This window comes from Aquarana catesbeiana, linkage group LG03 (assembly GCF_042186555.1).
Source record: "Aquarana catesbeiana isolate 2022-GZ linkage group LG03, ASM4218655v1, whole genome shotgun sequence".
Lineage (NCBI taxonomy): Eukaryota > Metazoa > Chordata > Amphibia > Anura > Ranidae > Aquarana > Aquarana catesbeiana.
In genome coordinates, this window is record NC_133326.1 from 8,980,693 (window position 1) to 9,007,367 (window position 26,675).

The following is a 26,675-nucleotide window of genomic DNA, read 5'->3' on the forward strand; positions in this document are numbered from 1 at the left end:
CGAGGCCCCAAAGTCGGTCAACTGTGTCCATCTGCAGCAATGTCATTTCAGGACCCTTTGGGTCCAGAGACCCCAAATTTTGGCTGCAGCTAGGGGGGCATTCAGGAACCCTTAACTACGGAGTTTGAAGTTCGGGGGACCTATGGCTGCAAATGGGCACAGTGAGGCTGCAAATGGGCACAGTGAGGCATGGAGATGGGCATTGTTGACCCTCTTTTTCCACGTACAGTAGCTGCGCATTTCTCACCCTAGGCTTATACTCGAGTCAATAAGTTTTCCCAGTTTTTTGTGGTAAAATTAGGTGCCTCGGCTTATATTCGGGTCGGCTTATACTCGAGTATATACGGTATGTCTGCTTAAAGAAGAATTCCAGGTGTGGATGCAGTTGTGCTGAAAAGTTTGCATACCCTGGCAGATATGGTGACATTTTGGCATTGATAGTGAAATTATGACTGATCATGCCAAAAAAAAAAACCTGTCTTTTATTTAAGAATAGAGATAATATGAAGCCATTTATTATCACATAGTTGTTGGGCTCCTTTTTAAATCTTAATGATAACAGAAATCACCCAAATGTCCCTGATGAAAAGTCCGTCCCCCCCATGTAATGTTTGGCCTTGGTACAGACACAGAAGGTGACACACACACAGGTTACAATGCCAATTAAATGTTCATTTCCCACGTCTGTGGCTTTTTAAACTGCATTTAGTGTCTCTGTATAAATAGTCAATGAGTTTGTTAGCTCTCATTCAGATGCACTGAGCAGACTATACACTGAGCCATGAGGAGCAGAAAAGAACTATCAAAAGACTTGCATAACAAGGTAACGGAACTTTAGAAAGATGGAAAAAGACATAAAAACATAACCAAAGCCTTAAACTTGCCAGTCAGTACTGTTCAATCACTTAATAACCACTTAAGCCCCGGATCCATTTGGCTGGCCAAAGACCAGAGCACTTTTTGCGACTTGGCACTGCGTCGCTTTAACTGACAATTGCGCGGTCGTGCGACGTTGCTCCCAAACAAAATTGACGTCCTTGTTTTTTCCCCACAAATAGAGCTTTTTTTTTTGGTGGTATTTGATCACCTCTGCGGTTTTTATTTTTTGCGCGATAAACAAAAAAAGAGCGACAATTTTGAAAAAAACGCATTATTTTTTACTTTTTGCTATAATAAATATCCCCAAAAAAATACATAAAAAAAAATTTTTTTCCTCAGTTTAGGCCGATATGTATTCTTCTACATATTTTTGGTAAAAAAAAAATCGCAATAAGCGTTTATTGATTGGTTTGCGCAAAAATTATAGCATCTACAAAATAGGGTATAGTTTTATGGCATTTTTTTTATTTTATTTTTTTTACTAGTAAAGTGCGGCGATCAGCGATTTTTATCATGACTGCGACATTATGGCGGACAGATCGGACACTTTTGGCGCTATTTTGGGACCATTCACATTTATACAGCGATCAGTGCGCTTAAAAATGCATTGATTACTGTGTAAATGTGAATGGCAGTGAAGGGGTTAACCAGGAGGGGGCGCTTCAGGGGTTACGTGTGTCCTAGGGAGTGATTCTAACTGTGGGGGGGATGGGCTATGTGTGACACATCACTGATCATAGCGTCCGATTACAGGGAGCAGAGATCAGTGTCCTGTCACTAGGCAGAACAGGGGAATGCTCGTTTACATCAGCATCTCCCCGTTCTTCCTCTCCGTGAGACGATCGCGGGTATTCCCGCGAACATCGAGGCCGCAGGAGCCACAATCACACGGAGCTCGCGGCAATAAGTCCCCCTTTTGAACTCATGGGGCTTGTGCCTGGTACAGGAAGGCTGGCTGCGCTGCCTTAGCAGTGGCCATGGTGCTGCCCATCAGTGCAGCCTCGTCGGTGCCTCCTCATCAGTGCAGCCTCATCAGCTTTGAGGGTGTAGGGACTGATGTGAATGTACAATGTATATGTAAAGCGCTGCGTAAATTGACGGCGCTATATAAGTACCTGAAATAAATAAATAAATAAATAAATCAGTGCCTCCTAATCAGTGCAGCCTCATCAGTGCCTCCTCATCAGTGCCTCCTAATCAGTGCAGCCTCATCAGTGCCTCCTCATCAGTGCCCATCAGTGTAGCCTTATCAGTGCAACCTCTTCAGTACCCATCAATGCAGCCTTGTCAGAAACCATGAAATCGGACCGAGACAGAAGTACACTTAAATCACACTTGTTTAATAATAAAAGTAAAAAGAACAAACATAGTTAAAACATAGCCAAAGTTCAGTAACCGGAAGGGATAGTCAGCCAAGCCAGGAGTCAGGGATCAAAGTAGTGGAACAGCAAGCAGGATCTGTAGCCAGAAGGGGATGTCAGCAAAGCAAGTCTTTAAACAGGAACGCAGGAGTTTCTTGTGATGTGACAAAGGCGAAGGCAGAGCTCCTCTGGACTGGATGGCTTAAAGTGGTGTTCAGGCTGAAATTATACTTTTTAAATAAAAATACCCCTATAATACACAAGCCTAATGTATTCTAGTAAAGTTAGTCTGTAAACTAAGGTCTGTTTTGTTAGTTTATAGCAGTAGTTTGTTATTTTATAAACTTATAGCAGGCCGTGGCCATCTTAAGTGTGGGCATCTGAAGCCAGACTGTATTTCTTCCTGGATCTCATCCTCGCAGATCTCGCACATGCTCAGTGCAGCACAAGCAGTGTAATAGGTTTCAGGTCAGGTTTCCATAGCAACGGCAGTGTCAGAGGAAGTTGCCCCCCCTTCCCAGAAGGCATTGCAAACAGGAAATGATGCGATGGGCCGCGGCCAGGGAGGAGGAAGTGAAAAATGAATACAGCAGATATACAGTAGGTGCTGAGAAAATTTTTTTTTTAAATATCCAATTCGTTTACAGTGCGCAGTTTAGTGAGGGATGCTGAAGAGTTGTAAAAGTGGGTGGAACTCCACTTTAAGTAAGGCAGGACTGACGAGCAGGATATCATCAACAGCTGAGTAAGTGTGGAGAGATGAGAGCTGGCAATTAGCCGACAGCTGAGCGGCCAGCTCAGAGAAGAGAAGGAATGGGTGAGCCCAGCCCTGACAAGCCTCATCAGTGCCCATCAGTGCAGTCTCATCAGTGCCCATCAGTGCCTCCTCATCAGTGCCCATCAGTGCCCATCAGTGTAGCCTCATCAGTGCCCATCAGTGTAGCCTCATCAGTGCCCATCAGTGTAGCCTCATCAGTGCCCATCAGTGCAGCCTCATCAGTGCCCATCAGTGCAGCCTCATCAGTGCCCATCAGTGTAGCCTCATCAGTGCCCATCAGTGCAGCCTCATCAGTGCCCATCAGTGTAGCCTCATCAGTGCCCATCAGTGTAGCCTCATCAGTGCCCATCAGTGTAGCCTCATCAGTGCCCATCTGTGTAGCCTTATCAATGCCCATCAGTGCAACCTCATCAGTGCCCATCAGTGCCTCCTCATCAGTGCAACCTTATCAGTGCAGCTTCATCAGTGCCCATCAGTGTAGCCTCATCAGTGCCCATCAGTGTAGCCCTATCAGTGCCCATCAGTGTAGCCTTATCAATGCCCATCAGTGCAACCTCATCAGTGCAGCCTCATCAGTGCCCATCAGTGCCTCCTCATCAGTGCAACCTTATCAGTGCAGCTTCATCAGTGCCCATCAGTATAGCCTCATCAGTGCCCATAAGTGCAATCTCATCAGTGCAGCCTCATCAGTGCCCATCAGTGCCTCCTCATCAGTGCCCATCAGTGTTGCCTTATCAGTGTACATCAGTGCAACCTCATCAGTGCAGCTTCATCAGTGCCCATCTGTGTAGCCTCATCAGTGCCCATCAGTGCCTCCTCATCAGTGCCCATCGGTGCTGCCTCATCAGTGCCGCCTCATCAGTGCCCATCAGTGTAGCCTCATCAGTGCCCATTAGTGTAGCCTTATCAATGCCCATCAGTGCAACCTCATCAGTGCCCATCAGTGCCTCCTCATCAGTGCCCTTCAGTGTAGCCTTATGAGTGCCCATCAGTGCAACCTCATCAGTGCAGCTTCTTCAGTGCCCATCAGTGTAGCCTCATCAGTGCCCATCAGTGTAGCCTTATGAGTGCCCATCAGTGCAACCTCATCAGTGCAGCCTCATCAGTGCCCATCAGTGCCTCCTCATCAGTGCCCTTCAGTGTAGCCTTATCAATGCCCATCAGTGCAACCTCATCAGTGCAGCCTCATCAGTGCCCATCAGTGTAGCCTAATCAATGCAACCTCATCAGTGCAAACTCATCAGTGCCCATTAGTGAAGAAGAAAAATTATTTATTTGCAAAATTTGATAACCAAAACTTAGAAAAACATTTTTTTTTGTATATTTTTCTAAAGTTTTGGTCTCTTTTCATTTGTTTAGCAAAAAATAACCCCCCCCCCCCCCCAGTGGTGATTAAATACCACCAAAAGAAAGCTCCTATTTGTGTGAAACAAAATTGTAAAAATGTCCTATGAGTACAGTGTTGTATGACTGCGCAATTGTCATTCAAAGTGCAAATTTGGCCTGGGCGGGAAGGGGGTTTTTTTTTCAGCTGGAACTTGGAGGAACTCAGTTCCACCACCTCTGGCTCAGGCCCTCTGCTCCCTGATCACCACTACCGCTTGTCTGGCTTCTGTGTTTACAAGTGAAAGCTTCCACAACGGCTTCCACAGATCTGATCTCCTGAGCCGACTGCCACTGAGTGCAGGATGGGGGGACCAGGGAAATGCAGGTGCAGATCCCAACACCCCAACTGAATGATCCCCCCTGCAAGTGAGAGCGGCAGAGCCACCTACAGTGTGTGGGGAGGTACTAGAGCCGGCTGGGTGCTTCAGCTGAATACACCAACACAAGTAAGACAAGCAGAAGATTCCGGAGCTTTTAAGGAAGGAAGGAGAAGATGGAGACAGTGGAAGGGGGGGTTGCATGCAGAGGTCAAAGTTGAAGAAGAGGGTGAAAGTGAGCAGGATAGGGGATGCAGAGGTGACCAGTTGTGGAACAAAGCTGAACCCTGCACTCTGTAACACCCCCCCCCGAAACTCAGCACTCTGTAACACCAACCCCCCCGAAACCCTGCACTCTGTAACACCAACCCCCCCGAAACCCTGCACTCTGTAACACAACACCCCCCCCCGAAACTCTGCACTCTGTTGTAACACCCCCCCCCCCGAAACTCTGCACTCTGTAACACCCCCCCCCCCGAAACTCTGCACTCTGTAACACCCCCACCCCCCTGAAACTCTGCACTCTGTAACACCAACCCCCCCCCCCCCCCGAAACCCTGCACTCTGTAACACAACACCCCCCCCCCGAAACTCTGCACTCTGTAACACCAACCCCCCCGAAACCCTGCACTCTGTAACACAACACCCCCCCCCGAAACTCTGCACTCTGTAACACCAACCCCCCCGAAACCCTGCACTCTGTAACACAACACCCCCCCCGAAACCCTGCACTCTGTAACACAACACCCCCCCCGAAACTCTGCACTCTGTAACACCCCCACCCCCCTGAAACTCTGCACTCTGTAACACCCCCCCCCCGAAACCCTGCACTCTGTAACACCCCCCCCCCGAAACTCTGCACTCTGTAACACCAACCCCCCCCCCGAAACCCTGCACTCTGTAACACCCCCCTCCCGAAACTCTGCACTCTGTAACACCAACCCCCCCGAAACTCTGCACTCTGTAACACCCCCCCGAAACTCTGCACTCTGTAACGACCCCCCGAAACTCTGCACTCTGTAACAGACCCCCCGAAACTCTGCACTCTGTAACACCCCCACCCCCAAAACTCTGCACTCTGTAACACCAACCCCCCCCCCCGAAACCCTGCACTCTGTAACACCCCCCCCGAAACTCTGCACTCTGTAACACCAACCCCCGAAACTCTGCACTCTGTAACACCCCCCCCGAAACTCTGCGCTCTGTAACACCAACCCCCCCCCGAAACCCTGCACTCTGTAACACCCCCCCCCGAAACTCTGCACTCTGTAACACCCCCCCCCCCCCGAAACTCTGCACTCTGTAACACCCCCACCCCCGAAACTCTGCACTCTGTAACACCCCCCCCAAAACTCTGCACTCTGTAACACCCCCCCCTGAAACTCTGCACTCTGTAACACCAACCCCCCCCCCCCCCCGAAACCCTGCACTCTGTAACACCCCCCCCCCCCGAAACTCTGCACTCTGTAACACCCCCCCCCGAAACTCTGCACTCTGTAACACCCCCACCCCCCTGAAACTCTGCACTCTGTAACACCAACCCCCCCCCCCCCCGAAACCCTGCACTCTGTAACACAACACCCCCCCCCCCGAAACTCTGCACTCTGTAACACCAACCCCCCCGAAACCCTGCACTCTGTAACACAACACCCCCCCCGAAACTCTGCACTCTGTAACACCAACCCCCCCGAAACCCTGCACTCTGTAACACAACACCCCCCCCGAAACTCTGCACTCTGTAACACCCCCACCCCCCTGAAACTCTGCACTCTGTAACACCCCCCCCCCGAAACCCTGCACTCTGTAACACCCCCCCCCCCCGAAACTCTGCACTCTGTAACACCAACCCCCCCCCCGAAACCCTGCACTCTGTAACACCCCCCCCCGAAACTCTGCACTCTGTAACACCAACCCCCCCGAAACTCTGCACTCTGTAACACCCCCCCGAAACTCTGCACTCTGTAACGACCCCCCGAAACTCTGCACTCTGTAACAGACCCCCCGAAACTCTGCACTCTGTAACACCCCCACCCCCAAAACTCTGCACTCTGTAACACCAACCCCCCCCCCCCGAAACCCTGCACTCTGTAACACCCCCCCCGAAACTCTGCACTCTGTAACACCAACCCCCGAAACTCTGCACTCTGTAACACCCCCCCCGAAACTCTGCGCTCTGTAACACCAACCCCCCCCCCGAAACCCTGCACTCTGTAACACCCCCCCCCCCCCCGAAACTCTGCACTCTGTAACACCCCCCCCCCCCCCCGAAACTCTGCACTCTGTAACACCCCCACCCCCGAAACTCTGCACTCTGTAACACCCCCCCCAAAACTCTGCACTCTGTAACACCCCCCCCTGAAACTCTGCACTCTGTAACACCAACCCCCCCCCCCCCCCGAAACCCTGCACTCTGTAACACCCCCCCGAAACTCTGCACCCTGTAACACCCCCCCGAAACTCTGCATTCTGTAACACCAATTCCGAAACTCTGCACTCTGTAACACCCCCAAAACTCTGCACTCTGTAACACCCCCCCCCGAAACTCTGCACTCTGTAACACCCCCCCGAAACTCCACTCTGTAACACCCCCCCAAAACTCTACACTCTGTAACACCCCCCCAAAACTCTGCACTCTGTAACACCCCCACCCCCAAAACTCTGCACTGTGTAACACCCCCCCCCCCCGAAACTCTGCACTCTGTAACACCCCCCCCCCCGAAACTCTGCACTCTGTAACACCCCCCCGAAACTCTGCACTCTGTAACACCCCCCCCCCCCCCCGAAACCCTGCACTCTGTAACACCCCCACCCCCGAAACTCTGCACTCTGTAACACCCCCCCCCCCCCGAAACTCTGCACTCTGTAACACCCCCACCCCCGAAACTCTGCACTCTGTAACACCCCCCCCAAAACTCTGCACTCTGTAACACCCCCCCTGAAACTCTGCACTCTGTAACACCAACCCCCCCCCCCCCGAAACCCTGCACTCTGTAACACCCCCCCCGAAACTCTGCACCCTGTAACACCCCCCCCCGAAACTCTGCACTCTGTAACACCCCCACCCCCGAAACTCTGCACTCTGTAACACACCCCCCCGAAACTCTGCACTCTGTAACACCCCCCCCCCGAAACCCTGCACTCTGTAACACCCCCCCCCCCCGAAACTCTGCGCTCAGTAACACCCCCCCCGAAACTCTGCACTCTGTAACACCCCCACCCCCGAAACTCTGCACTCTGTAACACCCCCACCCCCGAAACTCTGCACTCTGTAACACCCACCCCCCCCGAAACTCTGCACTCTGTAACACCCCCCTGAAACTCTGCACTCTGTAACACCCCCCCCCCGAAACCCTGCACTCTGTAACACCCCCCCCCCCCGAAACTCTGCGCTCAGTAACACCCCCACCCCCGAAACTCTGCATTCTGTACATAATGCACTCCTGGTATTTATTGCCCCTTCCACTGTTAGTGTTATCTGACCACACTCACTATTTGATGCAGTTTGCAGGGTTTGTGTGGGGTGGGGGAGGGTTTTTTTTTAAGAGGTCGTGGTTGAGTTCCTGCACCTATTTTCTGAGAAAAAAAAAGCCCTGCCGGCAGGTAAGTGGTTAAGACAAGTAAATAGAATAAACTTCTCTATTTCCGAATGCTACCAGCATAAGGAATTGAACGCAGTTCACGTTGATTGAGAGAGTTCAGTTCTGCTTTAACTCCAGACAGGAATACATCGGCGGCTCGTACGTGTCATAGTGCGGGAGTTTTGTGTCCCTTTGGAGCCGGGAGGTTTGTAGGTTCACAATTGTCGCAGAAAGGAGGAGAACGTTTTGTCCATAGAACTCGATACTCCTATTGTAAATGTCAACCAGCACTTCCCAGGCAATGAATGTGAGCCAACAAAAAAATCTTCAAACAACCAATGAAACCGGATATATTGTCTGCAGATGGAAACCAGCCAAGTTGCCGGCAAAGTCACTTTACTTAACAAAATGTTTTACTGTACAGAGTGGATCAGATCATCGGCAACAATCCCGTCTTCACATTCCACTCTCCTTCCCTGCATGGCCTTCTGTGATTTCTAAATATCAGATCTATCAGTTTGTAGAATTCACCTCCATAACATCTCTAAAATTCTCCCCTTTATAACAAATGAAACCACCAAACTCCTCATTCACTCCCTCGTTATCTCTCACCTTGACTATTGCAACTCCCTTCTTATTGGCTTACCTCTCCATAGGCTCCTCCCCTCTTCAGTCTATCATGAATGCTGCTGCCAGAATTATCCACCTTACCAACCGCTCAGTGTCTGCCACCCCTCTCCTCCAATCCCTACACTGGTCTCCATTCAGTGTCTGCCAACCCTCTCCTCCAATCCCTACACTGGTCTCCATTCAGTGTCTGCCAACCCTCTCCTCCAATCCCTACACTGGTCTTCATTCAGTGTCTGCCAACCCTCTCCTCCAATCCCTACACTGGTCTCCATTCAGTGTCTGCCAACCCTCTCCTCCAATCCCTACACTGACCTCCACTCAGTGTCTGCCAACCCTCTCCTCCAATCCCTACACTGACCTCCACTTAGTGTCTGCCAACCCTCTCCTCCAGTCCCTACACTGACCTCCACTCAGTGTCTGCCAAACCTCTACTCCAATCCCTACACTGACCTCCACTCAGTGTCTGCCAACTCTCTCCTTCAATCCCTACACTGACCTCCACTCAGTGTCTGCCATCCCTCTCCTCCAATCCCTACATGGACCTCCACTCAGTGTCTGCCACCCCTCTCCTCCAATCCCTACACTGGTCTCCACTCAGTGTCTGCCATCCCTCTCCTCCAATCCCTACATGGACCTCCACTCAGTGTCTGCCACCCCTCTCCTCCAATCCCTACACTGACCTCCACTCAGTGTCTGCCAACCCTCTCTTCCAATCCCTACACTGGCTCCCAATCACCCAGCGAATTAAATTCAAAATACTAACCACAACATACAAAGCCATTCACAACTCTGCCCCGAGCTACATCACCAATCTTGTCTCCAAATATCACCCAAATCGTTATCTCCGCTCTTCTCAAGACCTCCTACTCTCAAGCTCTCTCATCTCCTCCTCTCATGCTCGTCTCCAAGATTTCTCCAGAGCCTCTCCCATCCTCTGGAACTCGCTACCTCCACCTGTCCGGCTATCCCCTACTCTTGCTACCTTCAGGCGATCCCCGAAAACTCATCTCTTCAGGGAAGCCGATCACGTCTCCAACTAATCTCCTACCACTTCCAACAGCTCATTCCCCACAGTTACAACCTTTTGTACCACCTGCCCCACCCTATTAGATTGTAAGCTCTTCTGAGCAGGACCCTCTTAATCCTATTGTATTGTATTGTATTATAACTGTATTGTGTCCCTTTTATATTGTAAAGAGCTGCGTAAACTGTTGGCGCCACATAAATCCTGTATAATAATAATAATCTTTTTTGTGATTAACTAAACTGGGGGAGGGGCTCATCTGAACATCTTGAGACCAAACGTAGCCAGCGGGTAAAAGAAGTATTGAACACGTCACCACTTTTTCTAGGTAAATAGAGCAAGGGGGAGGCAACCTCGGCACTCCAGCTGTTTTGAAAACTACAAATCCCATCATGCCTCGGCCTCTAGGAGTCGTTCCTGCGATTGTCAGGGTCTTGCAATGTCTCATGGGACTTGTAGTTTCACCACAGCTGGAGGGCCCGAGGTTGCCTTTTCCCCTGCCCTAGAGAATAAAATGGCGGTCGTTGCAATACTTTTATGTCACACTGTATTCTCGCAGCCATCTTACAAGCACAGTTTTTGGGGGGGGGGGGGGGGGGTTTTGGGGAAAAAAGAAAAAATACACTTTCTTTTTTTTTTTCAAATCTTTTTCATTCAATTTCTTAATTACAAACAAAACACAAAAAAACACAACAAAACATCATACACATTGAACCAAATATATAATAGTACGATTTCCAAAATAAGAATTGTTGATTCAACAGGGAAGGAAAAAAGAAGAAGAAAAAAAATTTAAAAAATAAATAAATAAATAAAAAATAAATTAATTACTACAGAAAGTAAACCTTGATTCCTTCTTTCGCCAATGACCCCAAACATTTCTCACATGAGAACGCACTTATTATAGACAATATGGGCGTTCGATGCTGTATACGGTTTGTCCAGCCACTTTGCCCACACTTTATCGTATTTAGTAGGGCGGCCCCGATTCATACAAGTATCTCTATACAGTGGAAGATTATTATTTACCAATTGCTTCTAATATGAAACAAGACATATTGTGAAAGATCATTTTACGCCGAGTAAATGGATACCCAACATGTCACGCTTCAAAATTGCGCCCCCGCTCGTGGAATGGGCGACAAACTTTGACCCTTAAAAAAGGGTCATTTACCGGCTCCTTCCTTTTCTGAAGGGACAGTGTCAGTGATCACTGACTGTCCATTCATAACTGAATGCTTGAGTTTATGAATGGAGAGGAGCCTCTGTCTCCTCTCCATTCATCTTCAGTGCAGCTGAGGCTATGAGTAAGCACTCTTTGTAGTGTGAAACGCGTCAGCTCTTTTTTGTATCGCTTTGCTGTGGCTTGTACTGTGTGATCCCGATTTTTCAATAAAAGGCAAAATAAATTTTCTTTGGAGTGCGGCCGTCCAGAGTTTTCCATTCATCTTTATTAGCTACACGCATTCGCCAGCACCTGAGGCTCTTGATATCTAGAGGAGAAGTTTTCGTTTCGGCTGACCTGCCTGAAGCGGTGGTATCGCCCTCTAGCTGAGGCTGCAGAGAAAGGAACTGGGGAATCTCTGTCTCCGGGCACCTTTCCATGTCTCAAGTAAAAAATAATAAAAAAAATTAATTGTAAAAAAATTTGTAAAAAAAAAAAAAAAAATGACTGACGCAGTCCACGCCTCATCAGTGCCCATCAGTGCTGCATATTAGTGCCGCTGTCACATGACAAAAAAAAAAAAGGATCGGTATCGGCGAGTACTTGAAAAAACGTATTGGTACTTGTACTTGGTATTAAAAAAGTGGACCAGGAAAGTATTTAAAATTCCCTTGTGCACCATGGTCCACCATCGGAACCAAACTATATTTTACCAAAATACTGGGTTATTTATTGTGTGTTTTTTTTCGCATTAAAATTGATTAACCACTTACAGCAAACCGCCGTAGCTGTATGTCGGTACTTTGACGCTTAATACCGTCCTTATGGCAGCAGCTAGCTGCCAGAATCCTGGTATTTTCAGGAACGGCGGGCGGTTCTCTTTAGGATAAAAGTGGTCTCAGTGGCGGATTCGCCGCAAGATCACTTTTATTGGGGGGGCGGGAGAGGGGCCCCCCCGCCGAGCCCCGCTTGCTCTCCGCCGCTTACCGGAGCCGTCGGTAGCGGCGGAGACGATCATGTCCTCTCCCCTGAGAGGCCGGGAGCCGAGTGAGGGAAAGAAGATGGCCCCCACTCGGCTTCGTAATATTAGATGGCGGAAGCAACGCCAAACGTCACTTCCACCCAATGGTCTTAAAGGGAAATTTCATTTTTATTTATTTTTTATTGCATTTTAGTGTAAATATGAGATGTGAGATCTTTTTGGCCCCCTCAGATCTCACATTTAGGAGGACCTGTCATGCTTTTTTTCTATTACAAGGGATAATTACATTCCTTGTAATAGGAATAAAAGTGACACAAACATTTTTTTTTTTTTTTTTTTAAAGGACAGTGTAAAAATAAAAAATAAAAAGTAAAATAAATAAGAAAAAAAAAAAAATTGAAAGCGCCCCGTCCCGCCAAGCTCGCGCGCAGAAGCGCCCGCATATGAAAACAGTGTTTAACCCACACATGTGAGGTATCGCAGCGATCGTTAGAGCAAGAGCAATAGTTCTAGCCCTAGACCTCCTCTGTCACTCAAAACTGGTAACCTGTAGAAATTTTTAAACGTCGCCTATGGAGCTTTTTAAGGGTCAAAGTTTGTCGCCATTCCACAAGCGGGTGCAATTTTGAAGCCTGACATGTTGGGTATCAATTTACTCGGCGTAACATTATCTTTCACAGTATAAAAAAAAAATTGGGCTAACTTTACCGTTGTCTTATTTTATAAGTCAAAAATGTGTATTCTTTCCAAAAAATTTGCGCTTGTAAGACCGCTGCGCAAATGCGGTGTGACAAAAAGTATTGCAACGACTGCCATTTTATTCTCTAGGGTGTCTGAATATATATATATATTAGGGAGGACAGTACAAGTACAATACAATTCAATACAGGAGGAATCAGAGGGCCCTGCTCGTATATATATATAATGTTTGGGGGTTCTAAGTAATTTTCTAGCAAAAAAAAAAAAAAATTATTTTAACTTGTAAACAACAAGTGTCAAAAATAGGCTCGGTCCTTAAGTGGTTAAAGTGTATTTTCTTCAAAAAAAAAAAAAAATAGTATTTGAAAAACCGCAAATACAGTGTGGCATGTAAAAAACTGCAACAATTGCCATTTTATTCTCTAGGGTCACCGCTAAAGGAAAAAAAAAAAAAAAAATATATATATATATATATATATATATATATATATATATATATATATATATACACAGGGCCAGAGCAAGGATTTTTGACACCCTAGGCAAAACCTCACTTTTCCACCCCCTGGCTCCACCCCTGACCCCACCCCCTTTGCCCTGCCCATGTATATGGTGGAGGTGGAGATTTTTGTGGCGTTTCTCCACCTATTTCTTCAGCCGTGGTCCGTAGGCCCGCACCTGTGCCTCTGGACTAGGCCTGAAGACAAACAATTGTGGAACACCAGCCGTGGTCTGCAGGTATATAGACAGGCTAGGGTAGTATATAGATGGGCTGAGGTAGTATATAGGTGGGCTGAGGTAGTATATAGATAAGCTGAGGTAGTATATAGGTGGGCTGAGGTAGTGTATAAATAAGGTGAGGTAGTATATAGGTGGGCTGAGGTATTATATAGGTGGGCTGAGGTAGTATATAGGCGGGCTAAGGTAGTGTATATAGATGGGCTGAGGTAGTGTATAGATGGGCTGAAGTAGTATATAAGCAGGCTGAGGTAGTTTATAGATGGGCTGAGGTAGTTTATGGATGGGCAGAGGTAGTATATAGGCAGGCTGAGGTAGTATATAGGCAGACTAGGGCAGTAGTATATAGACTGGCTGAGTGTGCTGGAGGTCCTGGCGATCAGGCTTGTTGGTCCCGGCAGGACAGTGAAGGTGTACGGAGGAGCGAAGTGGAGGTATGGCTGGATGAGTCCTCCTCTGATGTGGAGCGGACAGAGAGCGGGGAGGTCCTTCTACGAAGCAGGACAGGTTGTGAGTGGCAGTCAGGGGATTCAGGACAGACACAGAGCGGACTTCTACTTCCAAGTCCCGGAGGAATGGCCCGGTCTGGCCAAGATGTGGATTTGATCTATGGCGATCTGTTGGGCTGTGTGTTGGGGCTCAGGATCCATAGCTGGGATCTGATGGGACTGTCAGGTGCGGGGACCAGTCCGCTGCATTGAGTCCAGATACCTGCTGTGCCGGTGATAAGCAGGATGGAGACTTGCGGTGCAGGTCAGGAAAGAGCGGAGGGGCCCAGAGGGCGGTAGGAGGTTGGGGAGGGGCGTGAACAGCAGCCCCCAGTTTCAGCTTCACAACTGAACTACCAGGCTTCCGTGCCCAAGAACGAGCCCCCGGGACCCGCTTGAGCTCCGGGAGAGCCACAAATCAGGACCTGGGGGAGGTGGGCCTGCTGGAGTACTTCATGGAGGCTTTCTTTGACAGCCGCTTCTCCTGATGGTGACCCTGGTGGGGAACTTTGGCAGACCAGTGGCTGCACCTTAGGCAGCAGTGCGACCTAGGCGACTACCTAGTTTGCCTAGTGGTAGCACCGGCCCTGTATATACAGTATAATGTTTGAGGGTTATAAGTAATTTTCTAGCAAAAAATACTGATTTTTACTTGTAAACAAAAATTGCCAGAAAAGGCCGGGTCAGCAAATGGATAATGAAGGCATGTGAAGTCCTTTTAGTTTTGATAGACCTCAACAGGGGTCAACGCCTTCTCTTTATGGTCAGGATTTTGAAGGCCATTGAGGAAGTCAAAAACCAGGTCCTAACCATAGAACGTGTGAATTGAGCTGAAGCCTGACTTATCTTATGTCATCCGTTTTATTACAGGAGGACTAGATCTGGTTCTTGTGCCAGGACTTGGGTTTGATAAGGACGGCCATCGCTTGGGACGGGGTAAAGGATATTACGACACATTCTTGGAACGCTACTATCGACAACTTTCTGCCAGGCCACACACCATCGCGTTGGCTTTCCAGGAGCAGATCTGTCCCTCCATCCCCGTCACTGACAGCGACTTTGTCATCGATGAGGTCCTATGTGCTGGAGATCTGGAAATAGTTGAAAACTAAAAAATGCAATGGACAGAGGTCATTCTAGGTTGCAGCAATAACATGAAATTCCAGGTAATTTATGAATGCAATAAGGTTGGCTACCTCAGGGTTATCATTTCTTTTGTAATATTTTGTAATATTTCTTGTCTGAGGTCTTCCTCTTCTTCCATCTCGTCTACCAAGAGAATAAAATTCATGTCATCTCCAGTCTCAAGAAAGGTTCTGATCCGTTCTTCAGTCAAAAATGTGATCTACCTTTCTTGAGTCCATGGCCTAAAGACCTTCATCATCTCCCATTTCAATTTTTCATACCAGGGTGCCATTACCTACCAGGTGCAGCCTCTGCATCACTTTGTAATTTTGCATGTTTTAATGCTCAATAAAAAAAATGGTGAGTTCTTTAATTGTTGTTGTGTTTATGTTGTATATTTATTGCTTGTTCTCCATCTCATCTTCATTCATGGAAACAACTAATAAGATGCCTCCCACCCAGAGATATAGCTGAAGTGCAGAGAGATGAGATGTGTCTTCGAGTCTGGCTTCCCCCTGGCCACGCCCCTAGTTACGCGTTTCACCCCACTCTACAGGGCTTACTCATAGAGGTGGGAGTGTACTGCTGACATTCAATCATTATTAGGTATCATGTTGTTTGCTTCACCCAAAGGTCCACTTATCCTCTTCCTCACCCAGCCCCTAACACATTTTCAAACTTTTTTTGTGGGGAAATGGGTACCTAATTTTGACAGGATCCCACTACCGCCCCCCCCCCCCCCCACTTCCTCAGTGCTCGCCGAAAACAAAGATGACATCAGTTTGGCCCTCCCTGCCCCTGCCCACAGCCTCCTGGGACATGTCACACATCCCAGGAGGCTGCAGAGCCAGTCTTACAGCTGACATCTTGGGGGGGGATTATTAACTCAGTGGAAGTAGCAGTTTTATTGAGATCCTGCCAGACCAGACTTCGTTTTAGGGCTTGTTTTTAGGGCCCACTTATATTAACTGCCAGTGGATATAGATGGTAAATGCACTCAGGTGCGCTACTAATGTAAAAAAAATATACACTGATTGAAGGAGCCCCTTCAGCCTAGGTATGCATGTTATTCAAACATTGAATGTGAATAAAGCAATGATTATTCCAATAATGTGCAATACATAAAATGCAATAAATGAATTATTCCAATATGGTGCAGTCCACTTGGGGAGTGAATAATTGAAAAAGTCCTGCAAACTCAGTGTGTGCTTTCCTATGTGAGCGATCCTTTTTTCAAAAGTGAAGTGTCATCTTCTTTGTACTATACAAGCCAAACTTTTGTGGAAAAGAAAAGGGGGTGGGGGGGGGGGGGGCGCTTACCAGATGTGTAGGACCCCTGTTACGGGGGTCTTAAGGGCTCAGATCTGTCAGATCCCGTAGGCAGGAACAGCTGATTAGGTTTTCACGCTCAGACTTCCATCCGCCTTGAACCCTTTACAAGCGCTGTGATAACTGTATGGTGAACTTGCCTCTGTAGAATCACTCGCAGTGTATAGGGAGAGATTACAAAAACAGAAGGTCCTCCATAGTGTAGTAGGTTAAAAACTCTTTATTAAAAAACGATGGGTGGCCGACATCATAGATATTAGCAGAAAGTTAACAGCTCTGCTGCGGTAAAGCCAGCCAGCTGCTGTGTGGTGACGTCAGGTCCCGTAGCTCCGCCCTACGCTGCGTTTCTCCGTAAGAGGCATCGACTGGGAGAGGAGCTCCCAGTACCTCTCCAATGGAGGACCCTCTGTTTTTGTAATCTCTCCCTATACACTGCGAGTGATTCTACAGAGGCAAGTTCACCATACAGTTATCACAGCGCTTGTAAAGGGTTCAAGGCGGATGGAAGTCTGAGCATGAAAACCTAATCAGCTGTTCCTGCCTACAGGATCTGACAGATCTGAGCCCTTAAGACCCCCCGTAACAGGGGTCCTACACATCTGGTAAGCGCCCCCCCCCCCCCCCCCCTTTTCTTTTCCACAAAAGTTTGGCTTGTATAGTACAAAGAAGATGACACTTCACTTTTGAAAAAAGGATCGCTCACATAGGAAAGCACACACTGAGTTTGCAGGACTTTTTCAATTATTCACTCCCCAAGTGGACTGCACCATATTGGAATAATTCATTTATTGCATTTTATGTATTGCACATTATTGGAATAATCATTGCTTTATTCACATTCAATGTTTGAGTAACATGCATACCTAGGCTGACGGCGCTCCTTCAACCAGTGTATATTTTTTTGACATTAGTAGCGCACCTGAGTGCATTTACTATTTGACAAAGCTGGATATTCAGGTTTTTTTTTGGGTTGCAGCACTATTTGTCACTTTTTTCTTTTTTAATTTTTATTATTATTTTCACATTTAATATTCATATCTTTTGTTAGTTCCAAATCATTTTCCAAATATGGTAGTAAGTCGGGGTTAGCGCAGATTGCTTGTGTTACATAGTGGATATAGATGGTCAGGTGGGTGCTCTCTAGTTCCAGGAGAACCTACCCCGTACATCCTCATTGGGCACGCAGCGGCGCGATCATGTGACCACTGTGTCCACCAGATACAGCATATCACAGTTTTTGGTATCGGGGCTGCTGTGATTGGCCGAAGGTCATTGTACTGTCCTGGCATTTTAGGGCCTCCTGAGAGGCCCCTCAACCTCCGAAGAGGAAAAACGTGATGGCGTCACCGTTGTAGGCTCCACCCTACGAGTTTCGTCAATATCGGCCGTCGCCTGGGGATTGGCCAGGAACTGGTGGAGTCATCACGTTTTTCCTCTCGGGAGGTTGATGGGCAAACGGAATAGAAAGTGAAGGGAAGCCTGAGGAGATGCCGCGGCCTCCATTACGAGACACATTGCTGTATCTCCTTTGAACGTTTTATATCCTGTAAGTGCAACCTGCTGATTATATTAAATTCAATTTTATAAAGTACTGCACTATGGAAGCATTTTCTTTTATATATTTTAAATGTGGCATAGTCCTAGCTGTGGTTCCAGACATCTTTAAGGGTCTTGGAGAGACCGATTTCCCCGTGCTGGGTGAGACTACTGTTTTAGTAGTCACAGATAGCTGGTAAGCAGGCTACTTACTCACCTGGGTGTGGAGTCGGATGCACATTCTTTAAAGGATCTTTCACGATTTCAGTCTTTGCAATTTGCCACCGATATCTCACAATGGATGGATGTTTGCTTTACACTTTATTCATGGACTGAAATTTTCCACTGGGACTCTGCATTAGTTTTCCTTTTTACATATTTTTTCACTTCAAAATTTGAAAATATTGTTATGCTGTTATTTTATTAGCGCTGCACTTATTTTGTGTATATTAATAATATCTCTCCTCCTCATTAGAGCGTCCCATTAAAATCGCAGCCTGCGGACAAAGAAAATCGCCCCCCATAACTAGTTAATGACCGCCCTATTGTAGCTTTACTGCTATAGGGAGGCTGCTCTGTGCAGAATCACATACAGTATATATATATATATATGTGATTCTGCTCTCCTGAGTAGGAGGTGATTAGCCACAGCAGAAGCCGATTAGTGGGTTCTGGCCAACGGATGACCGCCGGCACCCGCTGATCAGCAAGGAGACAGGCTGGATGGAGTTCTGCATAGAGAGGCCTTTCACACTGAGGCAGTTTTCAGACGTTTTAGCGCTAGAAATAGAGCCTGAAAACCGCCTCCCATTCCTCTTCACACTGGGGCGGTGCACTTGCGGGACGTTAGGAAAAGTCCAGCAAGCGGCATCTTTGGGAGCGCTGTATACACCACTGTATACACCGCTCCTCCACCGCCTCTGCCCATTAAAATGAACGGGCAGCGCATCAGAAGCGCCGCAACACGGGGCATTTTTAACCCCTTCTTTGGGGTGAAAAGTACCCTGCTAGTGGCCGAAAAGCTAAAATGAGCGGTGCTTTACCGCTAACGTGCGGGCAGCCCCAGTGTGAAAGGAGTCTTACAGAGCTCCGTCCTGTCATCGGGGGGATGTGATGGATTTTGTTTCCCTGCAATGTACATCCCTTCGGCCCCTTTCACACCGAGGCATTTTTCAGGCATTTTAGCGCTATAAATAGCCTCTAAAAAAGCGCCTGAAAACTGCCTCCCGTTCTTTGCAATGGGTGCTTTCTTTGGGGCGGCTTGGGAGCGCTATAAATAGCGCTCCAAAAGCGCCCCTGTCCATTGCAATGAATGGGTAGCGCTTCCAAAGCGCCTTAAAATTGTTTTCGAAAAGGTGCTGCAAAACGGGACTTTTTTTTTATTTTTGTTTTGTTCTTTTTCTTCTCTGTTCTCTTCTTTGTCACGTGACCTTAAAAAATCTGCCCTGCTAGCGCCTGAAAAAAGCGCCGCAAAAACGGCCAGTGCTTTAGCGCTGTTTTAGCGGCGCTGCAGTGTGAAAGGGGCCTAAGTGAAAGCAGCACACAGTACACATAAACACTGGCCAGGCACACATTTAAAGTGGAGGTCCACCACAAAAAAAAAAAAAAATTGCACCAAAAAATCCCTAAAAAAATTGGAGGAAAAACATTTTTTTTTTAACTTGCCGGAAATGGCTGTTGCTAGGCAGTCTTCCTAATCTGCCTCTTCCTACGCCGCGGTGATGTTCTGTCTTCTCCTCCCCGCGTTGTCTTCTGGGGAATGGGGCGCGGTGTAATATGGGTACTGTGTGTGTCCCACAACACATCGCGTCCCATTCACAGAGCGCTGCGCGACTCGCGCATGCGCAGTAGGAAACGGGCAGTGAAGCCGTAAGGCTCCACTGCCTGTTTCCCTTAGTTAGGATGGCGGTGCCGGGACCCGAGAGCCGAGGGACGGGTCGGCCTCGGGCGGCCGTCATCGCGGGCACCCAGGACAGGTAAGTGTGCTTATTTAAAGTCAGCAGCTACAGTGTTTGTAGCTGCTGACTTTTAAATTTTTTTTTTTTCCCGGCCGGAACCCTCCTTTAACCCTTTGAGCGCCCCTGATGTTAACCACCTCCCAGCCAGTGTCATTAGTACAGTGACAGTGCACATTTGAAAGGAAATTCCAATACCTATAATTTAATAGTTATTATTAGTTAGTTATTGTTTCAAATTTTACTGATTTTCTTTCCTTTTTAAGATTTTAAAATTTCTGAATTTCCGAATTTTCGAATTCGGAAATTAGAAAATTCGGAAATTTGAAAATTCGGAAATTCGGAAATTCGAAATTCGGAAATTTGAAAATTCCGAAATTCAAAAATTCCGAAATTCGGAAATGAGAAAATCTGAATTTCAGAATTTTTGAATTTCCGGAAAAAGCAAAAAAACGAATGAAACGAAAACGAACACATTTTTTTTCAGTACACGTGTCTAATGGCCGGCTTAACACATCGCTGAATAGCAAAAAATGGTCCTGATCATGGAGGGGGGAGGTAAACCACAGCAGTGAGGAACGATTACAGATCGATTCCATTACAATTGGAAATTGCTGCGCAATATGCAGCAAGTGTTATTGTTGCTCCCCGGTGATTTGCCGGGATTGGGGGTCGGCGGTCGCACCGTTCCTGGAGCTCGATCATAGATTGTATAAGAGAAATCGTCTCTTCCTCGTGTTTCGGGGGATCTGTGATTTATGCATCTGGGACATCCACGCTTCTATTTTTCTTTTGAAGTTTTGTTTATGTCTTTATTATTTTATGTTCAGTAATTCCCCGGAGGTCCCGCTGTGAACAGCTTGGTGCGCGGATAACATAAATCCTGTTTATTAGTATATTCATCCTGTCCTAATAGCAGAGGCGCTATGCTGTATTCCACGTCACACCGTCCGACGAATGAAAAAGGGATTATGGGGCGATCATTGGCGGTTCGCAGCAACCCATAGCTAAGGATCAGCAATAAGATTTTTAAGCCTGCTGAAAGCAATATTTTTTCTCTTTGGTTATTATATGTTACTGCGTATTAAACCCGAAACGAAACATTTCATACGTTGCAGCTCACCAATGATTAGAGGTGGTTGGCCCAGGGCCGGCTTTAACGCGGTGCAAAAGGGGCAGCTGCCCCGGGTCCAGCCATTGTTAAGGGGGGGGGCCCAAAGCAGCTGCCCCTTAAGCCCCCGCACTGCCCACAAATAGTTGATAAGTGGATTCAGGGGGGGCCCAAGAAAATGTTTACCCCAGGGTCCAATCAATATTAAAGACGGCCCTGGTGGTGGCTGCATTAGTTTTCTTTTTTAGTCTTTTTTGCCCTCTGTTTTTGCCTGGTGATCTGGCTAGTAACACACCTTCTTTTTTAAAGCGCCCCCTACTCTGGATGAAGGAGCACAGGGGGCATCCTTTGGACATTGTCAGTCTGGGAGGGGGAGTGTAAGGTGGACTAGCAGATTTACATACACTAGCAAATTAAAGCCAAACTCCAGTTAACACTTTATAATTAGTTACATTAACAGTTCTGTTCCTTTTGGGATAAAGGATTTACATAAAGCGGATATAGAAAAGAATCACCCCCCCACCCACCCACCCTAAATAATCACATTTTGTTGCTTTGCGGCCTGAAATGAAGACAGACTAAGTTTTTGTTTTCCCCGGCTGTATTTACCTAGTGCAACTTATAACATCCAAGTGAAAGATACCGTATGTGATTCCAATCATGGAGAAGGAAGCAACTTAAAAAAGGGTTCAAACGGAAAATCGGGATGATAGTCCCACACGCCGTGATGGAAACTGGAAATCGCAGGACAGTCGAAACACGTCGGGAGGAGCCGGGTAACGTCACTTCCAGCCCCCCAGCCGAGGAGGGAGGTACAGTTGTTTGCTCTTTAGGATTGTGGAGATTTCCTATGCTATTTACTGTGATTTTAACTGTTACTACTATTCTAACCTCTGCGGGGCGCGCATGGCGCGCTCTGTGATCAGCGAGTCAATGAGACTGATCACAGACTCTGATCCCGGCCCCTTACCACGTGATTGGCTGACAACTGATTACGTAATGTAAACAGAAAAAGCCGATTACTGGCTGATTTCAGAGGGACATTGGTCCCGCACACGGACACCCACTACTGCTAAGCAGTGCCCACCAGTGCCTTCTACCAGTGCCCACCAGTGCCACCTATCAGTTCAGCCTATCAGTGTCACCTACCAGTACCTATCAGTGCCACCTATTAGTGCCCATCAGTGCCACCTATCATTGCCCACCAGTGCCACCTACCAGTGCTCACCAGTGCCACCAGTGCCCATCAGTGGCACCTATCAGTTCTGCCTATCAGTGTCACCTACCAGTACCTATCAGTGCCACCTAATAGTGCCCATCAGTGCCACCTATCAATGCCCACCAGTGCCACCTATCAATGCCCACCAGTGCCATCTATCAGTGCCCATCTGTGCCACTTATCAGTTCTGCCTAGCAGTGTCACCTACCAGTGCCTATCAATGCCCACCAGTGCCACCTATCAGTGCCTCAGTGCCACCTATCAATTCTGCCTAGCAGTGCCACCTACCAGTGCCTATCAGTGCCACCTATCAATTCTGCCTAGCAGTGCCACCTACCAGTGCCTATCAGTGCCACCTAATAGCGCCGATCAGTGCCCATCAATGCAGCCACATCAGCGCACATCAATGAAGGAGAAAAATTACCTGTTTGCAAACGTTTATAACAAACTATGAAACTGTTTTGTTTTTGTTGGTTTTTTTTCAACATTTTCGGTCTTTTTTCATTTTTTTTAGCAAACAATAAAAAACCCAGCCGTGATTAAATACCACCAAAGGAAAGCTCTATTTGTGTGCAGAAAATGATAAAAAAATTTAATTTTAGTACAGTGTAGTATGACCGCGCAATTGTCATTCACAGCGTGACAACGATGAAAGCTGGAAATTGGTCTGGGCAGGAAGGGGGGGTTTAAGTGCACGGTAGGCAAGTGGATAATAAACACTATTTTGCAAGTACTACACTATGGTTGTTTTTATGGTTACATACTGTGATTGCCCGGAGATAGAAGATTGAGCTGAAAGTGAGGTCTCACTGAGAAGAACCGAATGTTGACTTTACAATCGCTGTATGACCTGCTAAGCGGCTCTGTTGCAGCAGCAGGCAAAATCAATGGGGCTCATACAAAAGACTCAATGGATGGCTTGAAGATGTTAACAAAGGGTCCCTGGAAAGGTGTTCGCTACCTGGAGGTTTAAGAGGATGGTTCCATAACCCAGGACGCTGGCTTTGATGTTGTAAATAAAGTGCACATAGACCACTCTTGGCAAGGGGGTCACACATTTTCCAGTGTTGGAAGGCAACATGTTTTATTCCATAATACAAGATGTGTTTGAAATATGAAATCTGGATATACCAAGCCTCCGCATTCTTGGGGGCTGTCTGGACTGTAACAAGTTGCACATCAAAGCTTTGTAGCATATCAGAATCTTCATCTGAAAGAAGAACAAGGCTGAGCAAAAGCTTGGCTCCTGGCCAACTGGTGTGATGGAACTCTGCAAGCAAGCTTCAAAAAGGACCAAGATGATTGATGAATGTCCTGCTACAGAAGATCAAAGGGGCCAGCTAAGAACTGCCCCTGGAGGCCAATACAGCAGAAATATGATATATTAAAAGGACTACCTCTCGGCAATATCTCATTGGACAGGAGCCTAGTGGGGTGTGGTTACGAGTGGGTCTGAATGAATGTGTAAAAAGTGAACACAGAAGAGAAATCGGCCCTTTTTCCGCTCTTGGCTCGTGCCTGATGGCTCTCGGAGCCTCATGGCTCTCTCTGTTACCATCTTGAGCCCAACTGATGAGACCATGTCTAGGGGACAGCCTTGCGATAAGTATCTTTGATGTTCTTTTGTTATATGCTCTATAGTATTTTCATGTTAGCATTTTCCTATTTTCTTGGGAAATAAATAAGACGTTGTTTTATTAAGCAGTATGTTTGTTTTCATAGCTAACCTTATATTATTGTGCTATCAACAGTAACATTATCAGAGTTTTAATAGACTAAATCTAACTATAGGAATAGACAAATTAATACATATATGGAATAAATAGAGGGAATCTGTAACCACCCTCAGATAATATTTATATTAGCATTTTATTTAAATTGGCACCCCAGATGGGACACGAACCCACAATCCCTGGCTTAGGAGCTTGGTTGGTGACACTTTGACTATTCTACGATTTCCAGTTTCCATCATGGCATGTGGGACTATCAACCTGATAAACCGTTTGAACCCTTCTCACTTTGGATTTTTTTCGTTTCTTCCTTCTCAATGATCGGAGTGACATGTTTATTCATATTTTTCCACTCATTATTGGAACATAACTACTTCTTGCTGTTCCCTGCCTGATGTCTTCTCACTCTATAGTCCTGGCGCTAGCTTCCTATTCCTCAATATCTAAAAGAAGTAAGATCAGGGTTAACAGAAGAGGCGGAAGAAGAGGGCACATTAGCAAACAATGTAGACAAATGGCTGCTCTGTACTTGAGAGGATAAGGAAAAGAAAGGCTTTGTCAAACACTCCACTACCTCTTCTACACCCTGTAGCTGTATAGCATGGTCATTCTGAGAGAGAAAAGGCAGACATGCCTTACCTCTAGACCAGTGGTCTCCAAACTGCCACCTGGGGGGCCAGATGCGGCCCTTTGCTTGCTTCTATCCGGCCCTTGGGGCAAAATTCCCCCCCAGTGACACCCAACAATGGGGCAAAATTCCCCCCCAGTGACACCAATGATGGGGGAAAATTCTTCCCACTGACATTAAAGATTGGGTTCAATTCCTTCCACTGACACCATTGATGGGGCACAATTCCTACCACTGACACCAATGATGGGGCACTATTCCTCCCTCTGACACCAAGTATGGGACACTATTCCTCCCACTGATACCACTGATGGGGCACTATTCCCCCCACTGACACCAATGATGGGGCACTATCCCTCCCACTGACACCAATGATGGGGCACTATTCCTCCCACTGACACCAATGATGGGGCACTATTCATCCTACTGATACTAATGTTGGGACACTATTCCTCCCACTGATACCAAAGATGGTGCATTGTTTTTTTCCACTGACGTCTACTCTCAGTGGACACAGTCCGGCCCCTGTAAAGTCTGAAGGACAGTGTAGCACCCTCTAGTAGTGTGCTAGAGAGGATTGGTAAATGTAAGCAGGCCTGACTGGTTGATAGGCCTGCTTGTTTTCATTCTAGGCTGGGAGTGGCTTCGGTAGTGCTGGGTGACTCACAGGTGGCATCACTAGGACCTCCTACCTCTTTCTGGAATCTTCTAGTGTTTTCCAGAGAGAGAGAGACTGGGGAGAGGTGGAGCTACCTGGGGTGTTCTAAGGAGCCCTGACCAGTCCCCAACTTGGATTGGCAGGGGACAGACCTCCTCAAATACCCAGGGTCAGCCCAGCTGGGGAGGAGTTGTCGGGTGGAGGAGGTGGAGTGAGAGAGTGTGGAGGCTGTCGGGGCCTTTGAGAGAGCATCCCAGTCTGGGGGAGGGGTGACCTTGGGCCTGGGCACAGATGCAGTCGGGACCACTTACCACTTTCAAGAACATGTGAAAAGGTCTTCGACCGGAAGCACAAGAGAGAGCAAGGAGAGGACAGCGGGAGAGTGCACTGCTGAGAGACTCCAGGGAGGACAACTGGTCGCAGCCAGGAGGGCTGGTGAGTGAGGCACAGTCAGGAGGACTGGGGAGGCACGCCTGGGAGGACTGGGAGCTTGCAGTCAAAGATGGGTGCAGAACCAGAAGAGTGGAAGGGGCAGTGGAAGGAGGCATCTGCAGCCAGGAGGGCTGGCAGGGCCTGAAGAAATCTAGGATCAGTAGCTGTAGTTAGGACAGCTAGCACAAGGACTTTCTACCATTTTTCAGGGTTCCTGCCTGCAAAGGGCGGTTACTAAGGCCTGGCTGAGCAAGCGTTGAGTTTAATCAACTTTATGTGCTAGCCAATCCTGGGAACCAAGTGACGTGCCGGAGGTGGCGAAGTGTAACGGTCTGCAGCACGTTAAGTGCTGGAGGAGTGATGAGCTTCAAGCAAGTGATGTGCAGGAGGAAACTGACGGAGTATGTACAGGGAGTATACATAGCAGTGGCGGCCCGTGCATTAAGGGTGCACGGGCACCGCCCCCTCTCTCCTGCCACCCCCTCTATCACCAATAAATAGATTCATGCATAGCATTAATCTATCTATGGCCTTTGCTGCCACCCCCTATTCAGGCGCCCGGCCCCTTTTTGTGCGTAGGGCGCCTGAATTACAGTTGCGGGGGGGGTGAAGCACCTGATTGGAGCCATAGGCTCTAATAGGCGTCAAAAAAGGTGACCTGCGAGCGCCATGCTGGGTACTCGCTGGTCACTCAGCTGTGTTAGAAAAGCGAATGAATATTCGCTTTCCTAACACTAAACCGCCTCTCTGCCAATCACGTGCTCGGGTCTGTTACCCATCATCTGATTGGCTGAAACTACAGGCGCCGCTATTGGAAGCCTATGAGGAGGCGAGGACGGGAGATGAGGATGGCAGGAGACGCATGAAGGACCTCGCTCGTCTCCATCATCCGCTGCCCCGCCAAGACAGGGTAAGTGCTGGGCAGAC

General features: G+C 47.6%; 1 protein-coding gene across 1 annotated transcript in view; it reads left to right on the plus strand.

Annotated features, from left to right (window-relative positions):
• MTHFS (methenyltetrahydrofolate synthetase) overlaps positions 1–15,523 on the plus strand; it is a 33,726-nt gene extending 18,203 nt beyond the window's left edge. Inside the window, exon 3 of the mRNA XM_073618245.1 lies at positions 14,896–15,523. Coding sequence (XP_073474346.1) covers positions 14,896–15,137 — 242 coding nt within the window. The 3' untranslated portion in view covers positions 15,138–15,523. The remainder of the gene's footprint in view (positions 1–14,895) is intronic.
• Positions 15,524–26,675: the final 11,152 nt, after the last annotated feature.